This window comes from Cyprinus carpio, unplaced genomic scaffold (genome assembly GCF_018340385.1).
Source record: "Cyprinus carpio isolate SPL01 unplaced genomic scaffold, ASM1834038v1 S000006657, whole genome shotgun sequence".
In the NCBI taxonomy this organism is placed as follows: domain Eukaryota; kingdom Metazoa; phylum Chordata; class Actinopteri; order Cypriniformes; family Cyprinidae; genus Cyprinus; species Cyprinus carpio.
In genome coordinates this window covers 791,536-813,703 of record NW_024879281.1, presented here as the reverse complement: position 1 = coordinate 813,703, position 22,168 = coordinate 791,536, and the positions used below count along the sequence as shown (strand labels likewise).

Below are 22,168 nucleotides of genomic sequence, written 5' to 3'. Positions count from 1 at the left end.
GCATGTAAAGGTCTCATTATGTGGGAATATTTCTGCCTTCACCATGCTTTTTTTTTTTTTTACGTTTCTTCAAATATTAAAAAGATCCGATCAATGTTGTTGATCTATCGGGAGCTTATACATCACAAAGAGGACATTTGGCACAAAAATGCTGAAGCGACACTTAAATTCTCCATTTATCCAAATGGTCAACTGCAGAACATCCCTTATGGTTCTCAAAATCCTTTAATATCCTATATTAGTTTGACAACACTAATGCTTTTCCGTTTTGTACTAGGCATGCTTTGCATATTCAAAGACGACACAACTCCCATTTAATTGTTTGTTCCGTTTATAAATACCATTTTGATATCATAATCTCTATAATCTTTCTCAATTTGTAACTCTTGAGAGAGAGAGAGAGTGTAGACAGAAATCGGGCATGGATCACAAAGGAAAATAAACCCTGTAAGGCTGAATGACTCTTACATGAGTGAGCAGTCCAACTGGAGTGTATGTGCTTGAACAAGTGTAGATGTTACACTACTACTGTATTGTAATATATTAATATAAGTCATGTGGTTCTTTGGCCCAATGTGAGGGTGGGTATGGAGTGTGTAGATATCGGAAAAGAAACAGCCGAAACCGTTTGTGGCTGTAATGGAGTGTAACGGGACAGTATGAAATGTAATGAGTAGAGAACAAAAAAAAAAAAAAAAATTAACATTAAAAAATTCTAACAAAATTAAAACAAACTAAACAACTTGGCAGTTTCTCTGATAAGATTAAAAACAATTACAATGGCACAAAAAACATATGGAGGATTAAAGGACACGGGGACACATCCACATGAGTTCAAATTAGTTTTTATACAGACACCTTGAATAAACCAAAAAAAAAAAAAAAAAAAAACATATGGTTGAAATCTGTCAGAGATTGCCGCCCATTTCATCCCTGGGCTCAGACTTGTGGGTAAGGGGAAAAGGGACGGAGGGTACAGACAGGTTGGCACAACATCACCAGAGCAAGGCGCGTGTCATGGTGCCACAGAGGCCGAAGCCAGGTTGCGCTCTTCTCCAGACCAGTCTGAACCAGTTTACTCAGTATTGGCAGCCACTAGTTGGCTCGCCCAGTTCATTCTGTCCTGGAGTAAGCCAAGGTTGGTTATGTGATGATGGTGGCTGTCACAGAAATGATTTTTGCTAGGTCTTTTTTTTTTCCATTTTCACATAGAGAGAGAGGTTCAGAGGTTTCCTTTCCCCATGATGACCGTATTAGTTCACTTTTTCCTGGAAGATGTAGAGGTTGTTGGTGGTTGCCACGGCGATGATATTTTCCTGCGGGTGCCAGGCGGTGTGTAGGATCTTCTTGTTGAAGTCCAGGCTGTCCACGCTGATCTCATCCTTCTTTCGCTTGCCGCCTGCGCAAACCCTACGAGGCTTCAGCACTTGCCGGGGCTTGCAGCTCTCGCGCGAAGCCTCCAGGGTGACGTCCCGCCGCTGGGTGCGGTCCAACATTCGGAAGAAGTTGTTGTAGGATCCAGTCATCACCACACTGGGACAAAAGAATAGTTATTCTCATATATATATCAGTTATTCAGGGGGACAATACTTGAATCTGATACAGTTAATAAACCTCACTATAAAAGATAATGGAAGTTTAATCAGGGATGAACGATATTGGATTTTTGGAAGAATGGAAGATTGGAAGAATGACCGGACTGCTAACGTGATCTTATCTCTATCACAGCCTGAGCACATGTGATTTACTCATCTTATCGGCAAGACATATTGGCATATTTTTCATATCAGGCCGATGACGATATTTGCATTTTAAACCATTATTGGCCGATTCGGATAACGTCCCGATAATATTGTGCATCCCTAAGTATAAAGATTAAATAAAGTGTGTGTGTGTGTGTATGTATGTATATCTGGATTACTTAATCAGATTCCAAATCTCAAGTACTTGTAATTAGAGTAAACTACTTTTTGAAATACTCGTAATCAGACTACAGTTACTTTTTTATGGATTACATGATTACATATTATTTACACAATGGTAATAAGTTGTTCACAATTAATTGATTCTCCTAAATTTCCTTCTTTAACGTTTATATTTTTTCCTAATAAACCTGCCGCTTATATATGTTCGTGATTCTTCGAGTTTTTCCTGTGGAGAGGGAGAGGGGTGTCAGAATCGCGCTCAGAAGAAATCAGTAACATGATAATGGAAAATAGCGGGGAAAGCAGCCTTTAATCACTGAATGTACAGACATCATTTAATTTTTAAAGAAAGTCACGGGAAAATGTCACTGTTCAGTGTAAGATCTCCCTACCACGGATTAATTTGCTGTCCACGGAAATCTTTGACCTAGCAAAGTTATTGCTGGGAATTTCATGTTCTTTAATACATTTTTTGTAATGTTGATTTTTCTTCACTGTTACTACCTTATGCACTTCAAGGCCCCGTCCACACGGAGACGCATTTCGCTGTATACGCATACATTTTGTATCGTATAGGTGTTTCGTCCACACGGATCCGGCATTTTGGGAGAGTGAAACCAATATTTTTAAAACCGGGTCCCAGAGTGGATAAATTTGAAAACGCCGCCTTTGCGTTTTCGTGTGGACAGTGAATCCGTATATATTTTCTGAAACGATGACGTCATAAGCACACGTCTCGCCCCTAGTCAAACACTGCTACGTCACGTAAGAGCAACAAAAACATGAACAAAAACTAATTGTCTTATTAATTAACATTAACACAAATTAATAAATGTATTGTTCCATGTTCGTTTGTATACCGAGCGCAAGGTTTATGCGCATAGTCCATGTCTTCTCTGTTCTTAGTGTGTCTCTGTGGCAGGATTACAGCGCCACATGCTGGTCTGGCATGTATACTACATCGGTTTGTGTCTTTTCCTCATTGTTACTACGCACTTAAAATGTTTTGAGATGGATAGAAATGTCATTGCTGTGTGAATTGTCTTTTTCAGAATTCATGTTTGCAATGTAGCTATTGTTTGATGTTTTTCATTGATACAGTCATATACACTTCTAGTGTTTTTTTTTTAATTTCATATTTGACATGGCAGGGATATTGCTGTTAATTTCATGTTTTTCAACATTGTTTTTTGTAATGTAGTTGTTTTCTAAATTTACTTAATTCTAAGTAAATATGCTTTAAAATCATAAGATGTGATTTTGTTTTATTCAGTGTTATTAGCAAACACTTACAGCAAGGTACATTAGTGTTAGTATTTTTTTAAGTATTAACTTTCCATACATTGCACTTGAAAAAGAAGGTATTGTGGCTCTTGTTGGTGAATTAAATATATTTTTTGGAATATATATATATATTTTTATCTGTCAAAATAGCACAAGATTAGGCTAATTCATTATATGTGATATCAAATAAGGGTTAGCACAAATGTAATCTAAAATGTAATCCAAAAGTAATCAGATTACGTTACCAAAAATGTGTAATCTAAGAGATTCTATTACTGACTACAAATTTTGTCATGTAATCTGTAATCAGTAACTGATTACAATTCATAAGTAATCTACCCAGCTCTGTATATATGAAATCTAATGAGACTGTTTTAGGTAATTTTTCCATTAAAATACTGATAGATGTACAGTTTTTGGAAGTGAACAATTAAAAAAATTCTTATAATTGACTGCGAAAAAGAACGTAAACTGACATTCCCAGAATCCCATCTTATATTTGATGGTTTTTCATTGAAACAAGTGTCATCTTTCATTTTTTTTCTCATCAATTATGTACGTTAGGGTTTTGTTACATCTTATGTTGTTAATGTTATTTGCATTATTCTAGTGTCAAGTTTGTTAACCACGGTGATGTTTTGTAGTTTGTTTTGTTGTATGACATTGTGCACCTTCTATATATTATTATTTACCTCAAGCTTGTTGAAAATCTATTGTTAAACTTTAATTTCTTTTTTGGAAGTGACAAATTGTGTTTTGCAAAGTTTTCTGCTTTAGTATTTGTAGATTATTTTTCCTTATGTTTCTATGATATACTGAAAAACAAAGATAAGCATAACATAAGTTTTAACCGTTTTTTTTTTGGCAAAAATATATAATGAGTCAATATTTACAGTGTTGACCCTTGTTATTCATAACCTCTGCAATTAGCTTTGGCATGCTGGAAATTAGCTTCTGGGCCAAAACCGGACTGATGGCATCCATTCTCTTATTTGTTTTCGGAGTTGATCACAATTTGTGGCCTTCTGCTTGTCCACTCGCCTTTTGAGCACTGACCACAGGTTCTATTTTGGATTGAGATCCAAAATTTCAATGTAATGATTTTCGAGCCACTTCTTTATCACTTTTGTTTTTTTGACATGGTGCTCCATCATGCTGGAAAATGCACGGCTCATCACCAAATTGTTCATGGATCTTTGGAAGAAGTCGCTCTTGCAGGACGTTTTGATACCATTCTTTATTCCTGGCAGTGTTTTTGGGCAGAATTATGAAAGAGCCCACTCCCTTGGTTAAAAAGCTACCCCACACATGGATGGTCTCAGGATGCTTCACTGTTGGCACAACACAGGACCTGTTCACCTTTTCTTCCTCCGTACAATCAATTTTCCAGATGTCCCAAACAGTCAGAAAGGAGCTTCATCAGAGAAAATAACTTTGCACCAGTCTTCTGCTGTCCAATCTTTGTACTTCCTGCAGAATTTCAGTCTGTCCTTGATGTTTTTCTTGGAGAGAAGTGGCTTCTTTGTTGCCCTTCTTGGCCGTTGTCCAAAAGTCTTGGCCTCACTCTGCCTGCAGATGCTCTCACAGAAATCTGCTGCCACTCCTGAGCAAGCTCTGCACTACTCGAGACATAATTCTGTAACAGACTCCTCAGAAGGAGACGTTCTGGTGATTGCTGGACACTATGGGACGTCGTGAAGACTTCTTCACAGCAGTTTAACATCTCCTCTTCAATTTCTTGACGATCCGGTAAATGGTTCTTTCAGGTGCAATATTTTTTGTAGCAATTTCCTTGCATGTGAGGCCATTTTGATGCAAAGCGAAGATGGGTGCACATGTTACTTTGGACGTAACCATTGTTAACAAGAACACAATGATTTAAAGCGCTTCTTCCCTCCTTTTATAGCAATCAGCCTACTCTTACAATCTATTTAGTACGATAGTGATTTCACCTGACTAGTACTCATTCACACTTTCACATGTGCTGCTGATATGATTAGTCAATTAATGTTAGCTGGTCATTTTGTGTCACGAACAAAAAACACTTTTGTGTGTGTGTGAAAAAGTTAATTTTTTGGCCAATGAAGCTTTTAGCAATTATTTAAAATGAATCTGAACACTCTACACAATAATCTAGAAACAATGTGAATGAACACCACAACAGCTTAAGCAGCAAACTTTGCAATACACAAAACTTTCGGCCATGACTGAAGGCTAAGGGGAAAATTGCAGATTTCTAAGAATGGGAAAGTGTGGCTGGCTAGTAGTCCAATTATAGCCCTGATTGTTGTTAGTAACTAATTTAGTAGAGGAGGAGTGTGTTCAGCAGAACTGACATGTCTTCATGACATGCTAACCCAATCTTCCACTGCCCCTGACCGGCATCCAGTCTGTCTGAGAGTGATTAGAGGTTCCCTCCAGATAAGAGCCAGTCTGGGCCCCAACGGAGAGTCACGCAGGCTCGGTAACTGCTCTAAATGTTGACTGCCACCTTACACTAACTGACTGATGGTCTTAAACAGAAAATAAGCCTTTATTACAGAAGTACCTACAATAACTCATACTTCATCTTGTGACTACACACTGCTGTTTAACACTGCTTCTAAAATTTACCCTGCTGCATTTTCTCAAAACATGCTAACAAAACATTAAAGCTAACTTGATAGAACCGGAAACATGTCTGTACTCCGTAATTTACTAGCTAAAAGGATGAATTCCCATATTTTAATGCAGTTACAGTATAATCAACCTATCATTGTATGCAGTTAACTATACATCTCTCAGACAAATTAGCTGTTATAAACTACCATTCAAAAGTTTAGGGTTGGTAAGATGTTTTATCTTGTTTTACCATTAGTTTTACCAGAGTCAGAGTCACATGATTCTTCAGAAATCATTCTAATATGCTGATTTGCTGCTCAAGAAACAGCTGTGCTGCTTAATATTTTTTGGAAACTGTGATTCATTTTACTCTGATTCTTTGATGAATAAAAAGTTCAAAAGAACAGCAGTACATTTTTTCTTCTTCTTAAAGTTATGGAGCCCATTTTTTTTTTGTTGTTTTTACTATAATTCATAGCAGTTTGCAAGAGGACAGTTTAGAAGAATTATTGTTATTGCTCCATCCCATAACAACAACAACAAAAAATGATGTAGCATTTTGATGAAAAATAGTACTTTGCAACTGGAAGAACAAGAAAGCAGGATTTTTCCCCTGCTGATAAATGTAGTCAGCAGTGTCGCTGCTTCCAGACACACTTGTAGACCCATATTTTGCTGACACTTTTATAGGAGTCGGAGAGTTTAAGCTAACAGTACTTTTAAGTGTTTACATTTAAAGCACCGATATACTCAAAACGAACTTCTATTTGTTCTTTGTTTAGGGGTAAAACGAAGTCCAAAATACGTGAGCAGCAGTATACTGTAATCCAACATCCCGACGCTGCCCACTCTGATGAAAGCAACGTTTTAATGAATGTGCAAATATGTGCTGCACGCTTTCCTCTCAGTATCAAAATAAACAACAAAAATGGAGAACAGCGCACACCTCCTATGACGTAATCATCACGGACCAATGGTAGTACGAAGGTGTTTTGCAGCTGGGACAAACTGTTCCAGAAAGTTCGCTTTGGCAAGCCGTTTCAAACTCATAAAACTAACACAAAGGGAACTTCGTTTTGGCTGAATTTTGTTCGAAATGACGTCACATCAGTTCGTTCTTCGATTTCGCTTGAAGTATATCGGGGCCTTAAGGACACTCTTCTATTATGGAAATGATATAATCAGGATTTTTAAGCTCAAAGACTTAAGATTTTTTTTTAAGACGGGCACAAATAAAATTCGTATCTTATGAGCGCAGTAGGGCAATGTCTATGGTAACATTTGAATCTGTAAAATGACTATAAAAAGAATGATTACCATTCAAATACAGCATTTCACAAAAACAGAGTTTTATAAAATGATAAACTTCACATTTCAGCCTTTAAAAGAGTCAAAAGTATAAATTATTATTAGTGCTGTCAATCTATTAAAAAACACATTTTCTTCTGAAATTTATCGTATTTAATCCCACCTAACCTTAAAGATTTTAAATATATATTTTACATTGCAGTGATTTCAAATTCAGTCTTCAAATTCACGTAGAAACAAAGACAGTATATATTTGCAATATTTGTTTAGTGGTATCATTTTTTTTATGACTGAAGGTGAGTATCACTGATACCAATACTTCTGATGTCTGTATGAAATAATTTTTTCCCCCTAATATTTAACCACTGATTACTCAAGGACAGTTTTGAAAACCACTGCACCAGCAGGCAACACCTAACTTTGAAACGTTCAGCGCTCATGTTTATTTAATGAAATCATCACTTTTTGAAGTTTATTCGTCACATTAAGCAATACCGCAATTCTTGTCTTTCCGTCCCCACATTTAAGACCTCTTGAAATCATAATTAAGACTTTCTTGTACCATTTAAGACTTAATATGGCCTTAAATTTGATACAACTTAATTTAAGGACCTGCGGAAACCCTGATGATACAGTCTAGCAAAGGGTCTAACCTGTCATTTCCGTTCCAGCAGCATTCGAATTTGTCAAAGATGCAGTCATTCTCATAGAGAGAGCACAACTTACTCCTGAGGTACTCGTGAACCTGCGGAAGACAAACACAAAACACTCTGATCTCCAGTAATACATTTTGCTGCTGTGTCGGAGGCAATGAATCAACCTGATGCTCACGTACAGCAAAATCAATTTATATTTATCACACTAAACATATTCAATACATTCAATGGTAAAAACAGTTGGCTGTGCTGATGACTAGAAAGTATGTGTGCTTGTGTGTATACACATATAAACACACACACAGAGCTTGACATTAACTTTTTGTCTCACCAGCCACTGAGTCTAGAGGCTTTCCAAAATTACTAGCCTCTCAGCATTTTCACTGGACACAATTTTGTTGTTGGGAAATAACGTTTTTATGATTAAAGTTGACTTCTGCATACTACATTTTACTTAAACTGATTTCCAGGTCATTTTTTCCCTATATAAGGGAATTTTTTTCTAACCTTATTAAATTTGTGAGTAATCTTTTATATGAAATTCTTATATTTCATTAATAATCTCAGTTAATAATATAATGAGACACTACAGGGCTGTTACCAATCAAATGAAATCAGCATCAACAAAATTGATCTTTCCACTGCAGAAGAAACGGAAGCAGCTGAAGTCAATGGCATTTAGATGCATTTACACAGTGTTTCATGAAGCTGAAATGTAGCATGAATGCATTTAGACTGCAAAATTACAACTGCATAAATAAAGCAATATGAAGCAAGTGCCTTTCTTTATGAATGGGCTATAATCATTGACTCAGTTCACACTGTGATCTTGGTTTGGAATTTTAACCAAAACCAAATACTATGACAATATTGTGTCTAAAACGCATGTCATTTTTAATATTAACTACTCGTTTGAACACTTGTATAAAATTAATTGTCTAATTTGCAATCGAAAAACTGTACACTCTTGGTCATGTCACATTGCTTAACTAGGCTATATCATATGTTATAAATATAAAAGCTACGTTTTTACCACACTATGATTCTTCTGTGTGCAGTTGTGTTCATTTTGTTTTGATTTCTCCACGATATTCTCTCATATACAGACAGGCTGCGTGAGCCTCAAGTGACGCGACATTGTTATTGCCAATGCATTATCCATAATGAATCGCTGTTTACAATGAATGTAACAAAACCAGAATCACTCGCCGAAATTTCAGCGCTTACCTAGTTTTTTAATGAAATAAAATACTATAAATAAACAAAAACTGCCAGTAGATGGTGGAAAATGTCTTAATGAGTAAGTCATTTAGCCATTCATTCAGCAGCTGATTCATTCAGGAATGAAGTAAAGGTTTATGAATGGGCCATTAAATCACTGGTTCACCCGATTTGTTTAAAACGCAGATTCATTCAGAAATTGCGTTTAACTTGGAGACGCACAACAACCATGCTGTGGCTTTATAGGTAATATTATCATTGGAAAAACTGAGCAAAAACAAGATCGCTGTAGCTAGCTACTTTATCCATTTATGAACCAACCTGGTATGTCTCAACGGGTCGATTCTCCATGTTGAGGTCCCAGATTTTGACGGACAGGTAGTCTCGGGTCATCATGTAGCGGCCATTGTGACTGAACTTCACGTCTGAGATGGAGGAAATGATTTCAGAAAAGAAAGAGCGGTTGCTGGGGTCCTCAGGCTCCTCGAACACTATAGAAAGAGGAGGAGAAAGCAACGTGCTTTACAAACACCTTTATACGACTAACACATGACATCACAGTATATGCTATTTAGAAAACAACAAAATACAAAGCTTCGTTGGATTAAGTGGCATATATAATGGCTCATATAACTCACATTTAGAGTGCTTGTCACAAAGTGCTGATGCACGCATGTCACACAGGCGGATAGTGCCTTTGCTGCTGCTGTAGACAAACGTGTTACATTGGTGAGGGTGGAACTCTGCGGCTGTAATCACCTCCGTCAGCTCCTCCATGTTGGCTGGTTTTATGTCCACAATGTCTGATGCGGAGTTAAAGCCACAGAACATTGCTGAACTGACACAGAGAGATTTCAACATGACATTCACAACCCAAATCAACACAACACCCAACAACAATGCTTTTAACCTCCTATACAGGTGCTGGTCATATAATTAGAATATCATCAAAAAGTTGATTTATTTCACTAATTCCATTCAAAAAGTGAAACTTGTATATTATATTCATGCATTACACACAGACTGATATATTTCACACATGTTTTTTTCTTTTAATTTTGATGATTATAACTGACAACTAAGGAAAATCCCAAATTCAGTATCTCAGAAAATTAGAATATAACTTAAGACCAATACAAAGAAAGGATTTTTAGAAATCTTGGCCAACTGAAAAGTATGAACATGGAAAGTATGAGCATGTACAGCACTCAATACTTAGTTGGGCTCCTTTTGCCTGAATTACTGCAGCAATGCGGCGTGGCATGGAGTCGATCAGTCTGTGGGACTGCTCAGGTGTTATGGGAGCCCATGTTGCTCTGATAGTGGCCTTCAGCTCTTCTGCATTCTTTGGTCTGGCATATCGCATCTTCCTCTTCACAATACCCCATAGATTTTCTATGGGGTTAAGGTCAGGCGAGTTTGCTGGCCAATTAAGAACAGGGATACTATAGTCCTTAAACCAGGTACTGGTAGCTTTGGCACTGTGTGCAGGTGCCAAGTCCTGTTGGAAAATGAAATCTGCATCTCCATAAAGTTGGTCAGCAGCAGGAAGCATGATGTGCTCTAAAACTTCCTGGTATACGGCTGCGTTGACCTTGGACCTCTCTTCCTCCAGACTCTGGGACCCTGATTTCCAAAGGAAATGGAAAATTTACTTTCATCAGAGCACATAACTTTGGACCACTCAGCAGCAGTCCAGTCCTTTTTGTCTTTAGCCCAGGCGAGATGCTTCTGACACTGTCTGTTGTTCAAGAGTGGCTTGATACAAGGAATGCGACAGCTGAAACCCATGTCTTGCATATGTCTTTGTGTAGTGGTTCTTGAAGCACTGACTCCAGCTGCAGTCCACTCTTTGTGAATCTCCCCCACATTTTTGAATGGGTTTTGTTTCACATTCCTCTCCAAGGTGCGGTTATCCCTATTGCTTGGACAATTTTTTCTATCACATCTTTTCCTTCCCTTCAACTCTCTATTAATGTGCTTGGACACAGAGCTCTGTGAACAGCCAGCCTCTTTTGCAATGACCTTTTGTGTCTTGCCCTCCTTGTGCAAGGTGTCAATGGTCGTCTTTTGGACAACTGTCAAGTCAGCAGTCTTACCCATGATTGTGTAGCCTACAGAACTAGACTGAGAGACCATTTAAAGGCCTTTGTAGGTGTTTTGAGTTAATTAGCTGATTAGAGTGTGGCACCAGGTGTCTTCAATATTGAACCTTTTCACAATTTTCTGAGATACTGAATTTGGGTTTTTCCTTAGTTGTCGGTTATAATCATCAAAATTAAAAGAAATAAACATTTGAAATATATCAGTCTGGGTGTAATGAATGAATATAAAATACAAGTTTCACTTTTTGAATGGAATTAGTGAAATACATTTTTGATGATATTCTAATTATAAGACCAGCACCTGTATGTCCTCCAAAATAATACCCATTTCACTTTAGAGGATACTAAAGCTGCGATCTGTGATCTCTAAGTGCCACAGGTTGATGCGCAGGTCGTCTGCAGACAGATAGGTCTCATTGTCACTGTTGACTGAGATGGAGTTGATGTGGTAGGTGTGGGCGTTGGCAAAGACCCGCCGCGGACTGGCCTCCACCATGAGATCCATAGGCCTGAATACTGGCACCTGCACACAAAGTTCACATGCTTATTTGCCATTTCAGCTGTTTTTATGAATATATAACAGTTATGGAGAGCAAAAAACATAAAAGGAGAGGAAATACACACAACCTTTCAAAGTTTAGGGTTTGTACTTTTTTTTTCAGCAAAGGATGCATTAAATTGATCAAAAGTGACTTTTATATTTAAAAACAACTGATTTTAATTGTTACAAAATATTTCTATATCAAATAAATTCTCCTCATTTGAATCTTCTACATAACAAAATGTATCCTAGTTTGCAAATAAATGTTAAGCAGCACTAGAGAAAAAATATTAACCCCAAATTTCTGACCAATAGTGTAAATGCAAAAAACTGTTATAATATGTTATAATAATTGAAGATTAGTGGATACGATTACATTTAGGTAGATTCTACATCAATACCGAGTTCTTGAGTGTGTTTTTTTTTTTTTTAAACAACAAGCCAATTTCTATTGCTATTTATATGCAGAGAAACATTTATAGTAAATTAGATCAGATTTTTTAAATCTATTTTTCTTAAGTCGCTGGGGTATATCTGTAGCAATAGCCAAAAATACATTGTATGGGTCAAAATTATTGATTTTTCTTTTATGCCAAAAATCATTAGGATATTAAGTAAAGATCATGTTCCATGAAGATATTTTGTGAATTACCTACTGTAAATATATTAAAACTTAATTTTTGATTAGTAATATGCATTGCTAAGTACTTTATTTGGACAAATTTAAAGGCGATTTTCTCAATATTTAGATTTTTTTGCACCCTCAGATTCCAGATTTTCAAATAGTTGTATCTCTGCCTAATATTGTCCTATCCTAACAAACCACACATCAATAGAAAGCTTATTTATTCAGCTTTCATGTGATATATATGAAAAACTGACCCTTATGATAGGTTTGTGGTCCAAGGTCACATATCTGGTTTTGTGTTCTTAAGTGTTCAGTGTGGACAAGCGTGCATGACTCACCCGCAGAGTTGTGATGGTAGCAGCATCTCTGTAGCGCCCATCTTCCTCTTTAAGATTGTATCCCTCTGGTCTCTTGTCACGTTCACTGATCTTCCACAACTTTATAGTTTTATCTGCAATAGAATGTACAGAATAACGTCACCTTCTAATGCAGGATCAGCCTACTGACTCATGCTAAAAATAATTATGTGAGCCTCAAAAAAACCCCAAGCCTATTTCCATGTGTAATAAGAGGTAGTGTGACTGGCATAACGAATGTAGTTGACAGGTCACCAAATTCTGAAAACATCTGGACATTTTTCTCATGTCTAACTCTGTCCCACACATATCTTTCTCCAGTATGTGGGTGAGCAGAAAATCACCACTCAGTCTATTCAAGAGTCTTAAATACACACCGGTTGCATAACATGTAGAAGAGTTCGTATTTTTAGACAGCATGGAGACACATCAGTGAGTCAGGGAAAAAATCTGGAGAATTTGCAGAGCTCACATCAACTCTGTAGTTGTAGTTGTCCTAACACCAATTTATTCAGTGAACTAGACAAACAAACAAACAAACATTTTATATTTTTAATGAACTAAGTAGATTAATAATAATAACTTAATCTACTGAATGTTTTTGTGAACCACCGTAATGTAACATCTTGGAATTATCTGAATTTGGTGGCTATTTTCATCAAAAACTCATTTGCAATAATTTTTTAATAATTTAGCATATATATATATTTTTTTTTATTTAATTTAATTTTTTTTTTTACACATACAGCCCTAATAATAAATAATAAATCTACATTTTTGTCAAAGTGAAACATTCTATTCTTTTTTTTTTACTTTTTATAACTGCTAGTTATATTCTAACTTATTTTTAAACTAAATATTACTCTATTTTTTTTTTAGAGAGAGAATTTTAGAACTAGATTTTGACATTTTTATTAAATTCTTAATTACATACATACACACACACACACATACATATATATATATATATATTTTTTTTTTTTTTGAGAATTTTAGGATTAGATTTTTTTTTTCTCATTTTGTTTTTTTTTTTCTTCATTATAAATAGCATTTTTGGAGAATTTTAAAATGAGAAGTTTTTTTTTTTTTTTTTTTTTTTGCTTTTTTAAAAATGATAAAATGACATAATCTGGCCTTTTTATATCTAATAAATCCCAGCATTTCTATTATGAACTCCTATGGTTCAAGGTTAACGTTGCGTATTCATCTCCATCCTTCAGTAAAATATAAGGATCTGATTCGTCTGCGTGACTGCGCTAACAGTAAGATTCACAGAGCCCCAGTGCTCTACTAACCATTTGTGGACAACAAAAATTGTGCAGCATTCTTCTGTGGTAGCCAGCGGATCTTGTTAATCTTTTCCTCGATTTCCAAGCTCTTCAGATAGTCGAATTCAGGCTCGTGGCTCTGAAATGTGCTGTAAACATTGTATTCACTACGGCACTGTGGCTGACTCTTGTTCTGGAAAAGGAAAAGCACATTTGTGTGAGAAAGACATAACCGGGAATGAAAGCGGAAATAATGTTACTGTGAATTCGCCTGATCCTTTACCTCAGTCTCCTGCTGGAAGATGACAACTCGACCGCCTTTATCCCCTGTGGCTAGCAGCTCCCCTGAGTGGTTGAACTCCACAGTAGAGATGATGTCGGCTGTAGACAGGCAGAAACAGACACACAGACATCTGTCAGATTTCCTTCACCCTCGCTCCACTCCCCCCCAAAAGAGTTATACAACTGACTGATCTCAACAGCCACTGGGATATTGCCCATAACACCCACAGCAGTCATAACTAAATGTGTGATTTGCTTCAAACATATTTCTCCTCAAAAGTCAGAGAGACACTGACTGACTCGAGATGAATCTTTAAATAAAAAGGAACTGTGACACGCGGATCTGTAACCCAGATTCCTGCTATAATATATACTACTGAGACAGATGTCTCAGTCATCGATTAGCTGTAGACTGCCTCACACCAATTTAACCCTTTATAAACCAGTAGAGCAGAAGAATGCATGAGACAAGAAGAAAGCAAAGGCCTTTTTGTGTAATCTGACCTCCCTGAGGGCCAAAACTGAAACAAAGTCACTGAATCGGGTCAGAAGACTTTGATAAGAGGCCTGTAAAATACAAACTGAAGACTTGAGAAGATCTGGTTGGACATTACTGCTTGCACACAAACCTTTTGATTATCCTTATTAAGTCTACATCTATGCATGAGAGTAGTGGTCAACCGATATATCGCCAAGGCCGATATATCGGCCAATATTTGGCATTTTGCAAATATCGGCATCGGCTGATAAACGTACATACAAAGAATACATCAAATAACATCAAAAACAAGGCAGATATATATGTGACCTTAATGACCTGGTCATTAACTTTTAAACACATGAGCAGAGTTCTCGGCATGAGAGACTCGTGACTAGCAGATCAACGTGCCTCTTCATTTCTCTCCAATACGTTAGGAAATCAAATTAAACAAAATGTGGGTGATGTTAACTGTGATAAGATGATTGACAGGCCAGTTTAAACAGTGACAGAATGCATGTAACTAAGCAACAGATCATCCATTAAAGAAGCAGCTATGATGAAGTAGCATGTACCAAAGCTTGCCAACTATTCGTCTACATACTCAAAAGTATGTACTTTTTCTTCACAAAAAGAGAACATACTTTTAGGGCATATAGTATAAGTAGGCAAATTGGGACGCAGCAATGTGCAACATAATTCTGTATTTTTAACTAAGCAGAACCATACTAACTCCATTCTAGCTAATGAACAGTTCTTTTTGTTAACTGTTTATCATACGTCTTTAAAGTAACATTAAAAAAAAATAAAAAATATTTTGAATATTGTGCAAGTATTGTATTATGAGATCAGTACTATGTATTGAACCAAATCATGACAAGTGTATTGTTACACCCCTATATTCTATATTTTGTCTGTAACATAATTAACCATCATCATGAATAGTAAGACATTCTAGGGTCATGAAGTTGACTGAAAATAGACTGGTGTCAGTAGACTAGTTTCTCATCTAGACAGTTTTTGTGCATTTTTTGCAATACTTTTGAAGGAAAATCTGTTCGATGGATTTAAACATGGAAAAATGTGTTAAGCGGAGCTGAAAGTACTGCGTTACTGGCGGCACAAAGCATGATCAAATTAGCCAAAATATTTATGAGCTGCAAATTTAAATAATTTTAACAGATTTACTGTTTTAATTATCTGTTTTAACCCGTTCAAAAATTACATTCTTGTGTTAAGGGTGCATATTAAAATGCTACCGATATATTTAGTTTAAAAAAGCATGTTGACTTTAGTTCAAATTGTGGTTGACAGTGGGAAACATCTGCACAAAACATAAATCAGAATGAAGGCAATTTGTTTAGCTACATCACCCAGCCATCACCCCATCACCCCATGATGAATAATCTCAGTTATGCTATACAAAAGAAAAATCTACAAAAATTATTGTATAACCATCAACATTAATAGAATTCGAGAGTCACAATCAGCTTTGGCATAAACATGCTTCTAACTCAGAAATCAAGTTCCAGACTTATAAAACGGAGCCATAAGCACATTTCACAGTGAAGCTAATATAGACACAACTGAACGGAGCAAGTGTTTCTTTGAAGCAGCTTACAAAAAAGTGCTCTGCATTGCAGAGAACGCAACATGCATTTGAGCCTGAATGTCTGAAATCAGCCGACTGACTGCTAGAGACAAAGTGTGCTGCAAGACTCTTGGAGAGTGAAGTCTGGTGAACTAAAGGTCACATAATCCACCACACATAAGGGCCTTTCGCTCCGCAGGATCCTTTTCATAGTAATAGAATTTAATGTGGAAATAGTTACTTTTGGCTGTTTTAGTAGCGCAGGAACTGAGTGCGATTTTAGTACCGGACTGCCTTTTTCAAGAACCAAATTAGCTCCTACCCCAGAGCAGGGTCTAACCAGCACAACTGGTACTACCCGTGACGTTCGAAAACGCCCTCACCCGCCATGATTTAAAACGCCATGTAACATACTGTAAACATTGAAGTATGACGAACAGCGATAAATATACGGACGCTAAAGTGCAGGCACTTGCAGCAAATGTAGCACTACCAATTGTCATTGGTTCTTAGTACTCCTTTCCATTGTTTCAATCGCTTTACGTATACATCGACATTCCATGTCCATTATTGTGAAACCCGCGAGACACAACAAAACCACAGCTCTGATCACAGCTTCCTCCATCCTCCTGTTGTTAACGTTGTTGAAAGCCATGCATAAATGACATCGCTGTTGACCGGTTTACGTCACGTCCTAGTACACACTCTCGGTACGAATGCAACCCTTCATATGGTACTGGGAAACAGTTCACGCAAAATCGTCCCAGTACTTGACATTTAGTTCTGGAACTAAAGCGGTGCAAAAGGCCCTATAGTCTATTAATAAGCATGACAATAGGGGTGTCCCCATTCACATACTTATGTGCTAATCTATAGCATTTTGTAGTGCTCTCACTAAAAAATCCTGCAGTGAGTACTGCACTTCAAATCCCTGGATGATACACCAAACGAAAACACAAAGTCTGGAATGTCGTACTCTTCATGCAATCAAAAATCAATTTTCCTTACGTAGCAGGAGGAGGAGAAATGGGAAAATCTGACTAGATGCTGGAGGACAAAATAACCATCTAAAAAAAACGCAAAAGTGCATACAACTTTTCATTTGTTCTTGAAGTATTTTTACTGTTTAGTTTTTCCACAATAGAAGTCTTCATTAAAGAGTTCTAAGCAGTGAGCCAAATCAACCAGCTACGAGGTCAATCACAACATTACGACCTTTGATTTGAAGCAAAAAAGTATTTGAAAATCAGACAAAGGTACTAGACTGTCTACCTAATAGCACTAATAAAGGAAAGAACTACAATCCCATGAAGCACTGCAAATGACAATCAAATTAATAACAATGGTGAATTATAAAACTTTTCATTTAAAGTTGTTATTTCTATAGAAACAACAGATTTTACATTTATTGAGACCCACTCGATTATGCAGAGCTCACCGCGACTCAATGATTGGTGTAATTTTTCTGCACAGAATCATGGGTAATGTAGTTTTCCACCATGAATTCACGGATGGCTTCAAAAAAAGCATATACCACTGATCAACAACCTTGGAGCTCACAACATGTCTGTCTTTAAAGAATTACGTATAAGTTCTCATTAAAAATCTATTTGCCTGTGGAGAAAAATGTATGGTTTTTACTTTTGGATCCCGACTGTTGCAGTCTGTATGTCACTGGGGACACACCATTGTCTTTTTGCATGTCTGAGAATGGTCCATGAATCGCCTGCTTAGATAGGAAGAGACTATTCAGACAGGAACTCACCTTCGGCTACGTCATCATCGATCGCCCCTTTCACTTGTGAAAAGCACCACTGCACATCGTTTCCCCCGCCTCCGGCTCCTGAAAACATAAAAGCCAATTAAAGTTTGTTGCAGCCCACAATTAAAAAAAAATAAATAACCTTGGACATCTCTGGGAAAGATAGTTTTGAAGCTTTCGAAATATCAATAAACCTACAAGGCACTTTTAGTTTGCTAAAATTCTCTTAATATTTGATTTGATTTAAAAATCATCTTTCCGTATAACATAAAAAAAAACAACAAGGGTATAGCCTACTACAAGAAAGACTGACGCGCAGTGAGAAAACAGTGCTAAAATGCATCACACAAAAAAGAAAACAATGCTAAAATACTGTCTACACTCGCAATAATCCAAATCAAATTTAAAGGACAGCTCTTGCATCATTTTTTAATGAGAGTGGAGAAACGGGCCGAGGCAAATCCCGAGAGGTGCTGTTTGAGGCAGCGCCAAACTGGTTGGGTTTGTTCTCGAGACAAGCGGCTACAGGAAACCCAATAACAGGCCTGTCGATAAGAAACATGAATAAGGAGAAAACAGTGATTTTGCAAAAACACAAATCGAAACTGATATAATCTATCCTGTCTCTTGTCAGAAACATTGAAATACTTAAATTTCGGACAGTATCTGAACAACTTGGAACGTTCTTTCTTGTTTCTTTTTCTACATGCGTTCAGTAGTCATGATTGTGTATATATATATATACATACATTATATATATATATATATATATATATATATATATATATATATATATATATATATACATATATATATATATATATATATATATATATATATATAATATTGCGTTCAGTAGTCATTGCGTTCAGTAGTCATGATATATATATATATATAAGGGAGTGTTTGTTGAGGGTTGATTTTTGTATTTTGTTTTTGTATAGGTTTGATACAACTGATCTGATTTCTTTTCTGTTAATAATAATAATAATAATAATAATAATAAGTCTGATGGGGTTTGTCATTGCTCATGACTCTGCAGATGCCGGTTAAAGTTCGCTAACGTTACTTTAACGGGGGTGATTTAAAAAAGGGCGAGATGTCAAGCAGATTTACACAACAGGCCAGGTGATACATGAACACGGAGGACGAGGAGCAGGACACGTTATCCGGCGCCTATTCATTTTTTCAACCGACATTAAAAACCCCGTAGCGTCCGCGCATCCCCGCTAACGAACGAGGAGTGGGTTTAGCCGGACAGATTTCCGCGCAAATGCAGCTCATCGCTGAAATACCCAGATCACAGAGGAGCATCAGTACTGAAATAATCGTCCAATTACGAATAAAACCCGATCGAAATCAGTTTTGCCGATTTGCTGGCGAACGGGAGGGGAACGAGGCAGCTAAGATGCTAGGCTACTGTCAGCGGTTCAGCGATGCCGACGAGGGCTTCAGCACAGCCGCGGCGCTCAGTCCAACAAACAAAAGCTGCTGCTACAATAAAACTCATTTAATACAACCCGTGCCCGAGCAGCTCCTAAACCTGCCAAGTTACCTGCCATGGCGAGAGTGGCGATGTCTTGATCAGCAGTGTGAAGGCAGCGACCAGAGCAAGAGTTCCAAGAGAGTCGCCGAAAATGCAGTTTTTCAAAATAAAAGCGCTTGATCCTGAGAAAAATGGTACAGAAATGCAATTAATAACATACAATTTGATTTATTATTAAAAATGAGTGGTTATCAGATTAACAGAGAGCTTCCCTGCATTCTATGAGTTAGTCGAGCAAGTAAATACAAGTAGGTAAGAAAAACAAACAGATAAAAGTCTCCTGTGTTTCTTCTGTTCATCCTGCTCGCAGGGAACCGATTCCATTCATTATTCTGCAAATCTTTGGAGGACCAAAAGTAACCTGTTTTGTTTTTCATAATAGTTTTTCAGGTGGCACTTTCGTTTACATGCATCCGTTAATTATATATCTTCACAATGCAATGTTTCTTTACTGTCTACTGTACCTGTGTGTTCATGCACTTTATTTAATATTGATGATGTTTCTGCAGCCAGTGGGGCTGATACATTATTTTTCAAAAAACTTATTAGTGGTAAATGATACTGAAATATTGATACTGGTGAACGTAAATGATGCCAAAGAGCTTCATGTGACAGGCATCTCTAGTGTTCAGTTTAACTGTCACAGTGCTGTGGAGCAATGCCCATTTTATTATATCTAAAGATGCATGATGTGCCAACATTATATGTTCTTTTTTTATTATTATAAAAAAAAAAACTAAAATTATACTTTAAAACTTACACAATTACATTCACAGTATAAAATACTACAGATTTTGAGAATAAAAAACTAAATGACTAAATTAATCAGTCTGCCTTAAATCTGATAATAATTTACAAATCTATAATGGATAAATGAAACTGAGATCTTGAAACAGGTGAATGTAAACCTACTTAATTTTAAAGTGTAATTTGTTTAGATTATTAACAAATAACTGATGTACCATATAAAACGGATTTACACCATTATGAAAATAAAAGATTTTTGTTCCATTACATTAAAATGAAACACATTTGTTTTTGTTATTCACTTTTATTTTGAAATTGTTTTGTCACAATTATAACAACACAGGTTGTGAGGTAATTCACTAACGTATTAATACTTAAAACGTAGGAATATTACAACTTATAACGCTGCGTATATGAAACTTTATTAAAAGCTTAGATTATCCCAGCTGTATTTTGAAGGAAAATCACGCTTTCGGTCCCCGCTACCACGTCACTTCCGGCTCTTACCTTTGCTTGCTGCTGCTAGTTTTTGGTATCAGAACTGTCCAGATAACTTTGCCGGATTTATTTTATTGCAAACAGTTCGCCTGAGGGTGAATGAAAACGGACCTCGGAAAGAAGCTCTTTTCGGTAGTCCTTTCGTTCACTCGTTAATCTGAAGATCCCGAGGCTTTCTCCCTGCAGCCCTCCCTCCTCACAGCTCCATCCTCCTACAACCTCTCTCAAATTCAAAATGGCGCAACCCCGCCCTGCAGTGACGCCATCCGCACTGGCCATTCATGACTGGATGCTGGGGGACGATGACGTAACTACGATGATTTTTGGGGAGGCTGCAGACCTGGAGCACGCAGATCTACACCCCTGTTGTTCCTGATGCGTCCAATAGGGGGACGAGGATACACGGCGAAAGGATTAAACCCACGCGCGAAACTTCATTAATAACCGTCCCGTCCATTGACATCGACTAATTGATTGTTTTTTTGTTTTTTTTTGGTAAATTTAAATATAAACATTACATTAAGATATCAGATGATCTGCACTACGGTTTAAAATATCTGTAAATATTTACTGTTTGTCTACATACAAAAAAAATATATACATAGCCTACAGGAGACAACTGAATAAGTGTTTTTTGAAAAAAAAAATAGTGGAATTTATATATAAAGTTACATTTAGATATTAACAATATTTAGCCCATCAGTGTAATCATATGGACCATCAATGAAATATTTATTTAATATTGATTTATGCTTTAGTGTTCTCCATTGGTTGTCATACCGCAAAAGAACAGTGTCCTACAAAGCATTTTATAAAGACAAACACAATTCGCCCTTTTCTAAAATTTCAAGGGCCATTCAGCCATCTGAGAAGAAAGAGACAACTTTTTTTGTGTACAACAATATTATTTGTTAACACTATTTATTAAAAGCATGAACTAGGATGACTCCCGTTGATGATTCTCTTTTAATTGTTGTTAAGTCCCGTCACTGTTTGACTGTTTAACCTAAATTGAATGGAGTGTTCAGCACAGAGGGCCATAGGAACGTGGCAATCATTTCTTAGCTGTGGACCTAAAGATGTCTCTATGCTGGTCAGAAGGAGGATCTCTCTTCAGAGTGGCTTCAGTACCTATAGGGATGCATAAGCAATGGCAGGGAGTATAAAATACATATTATGACAATCCATTTCACATTTGCATTATCTTTGCCTTATGATATCGGGGCAAAATCACCCTCCATAAAACCAGCATAAAAGAACAATCCCTCCAAACCACAAAGTTTAATAATTACTATATTCTTATGAGTTACACCATGTAAAGTCTTACACATAACAGATAATGATCTGAGCCAGTGGCTTGTGTTCATGCAA

The 22,168-nt window shown here is 36.8% G+C and overlaps 1 protein-coding gene across 1 annotated transcript; it reads right to left on the bottom strand.

Moving 5' to 3' along the window:
- Window positions 1-566: 566 nt before the first annotated feature.
- Window positions 567-21,033, bottom strand: LOC109097300 (serine/threonine-protein phosphatase 2A 55 kDa regulatory subunit B alpha isoform-like). The gene is made up of 11 exons (XM_042755230.1): window positions 20,807-21,033; window positions 19,562-19,674; window positions 18,010-18,087; window positions 14,177-14,274; window positions 13,921-14,086; window positions 12,608-12,720; window positions 11,446-11,623; window positions 9,634-9,798; window positions 9,317-9,486; window positions 7,772-7,863; window positions 567-1,533 (listed from the first exon to the last, which is right to left on the bottom strand). The coding sequence occupies exons 2-11, from the start codon at window positions 19,566-19,568 to the stop codon at window positions 1,254-1,256; spliced, it is 1,347 nt and encodes a 448-aa protein (XP_042611164.1). The 5' UTR covers window positions 19,569-19,674; window positions 20,807-21,033; the 3' UTR covers window positions 567-1,253.
- Window positions 21,034-22,168: the final 1,135 nt, after the last annotated feature.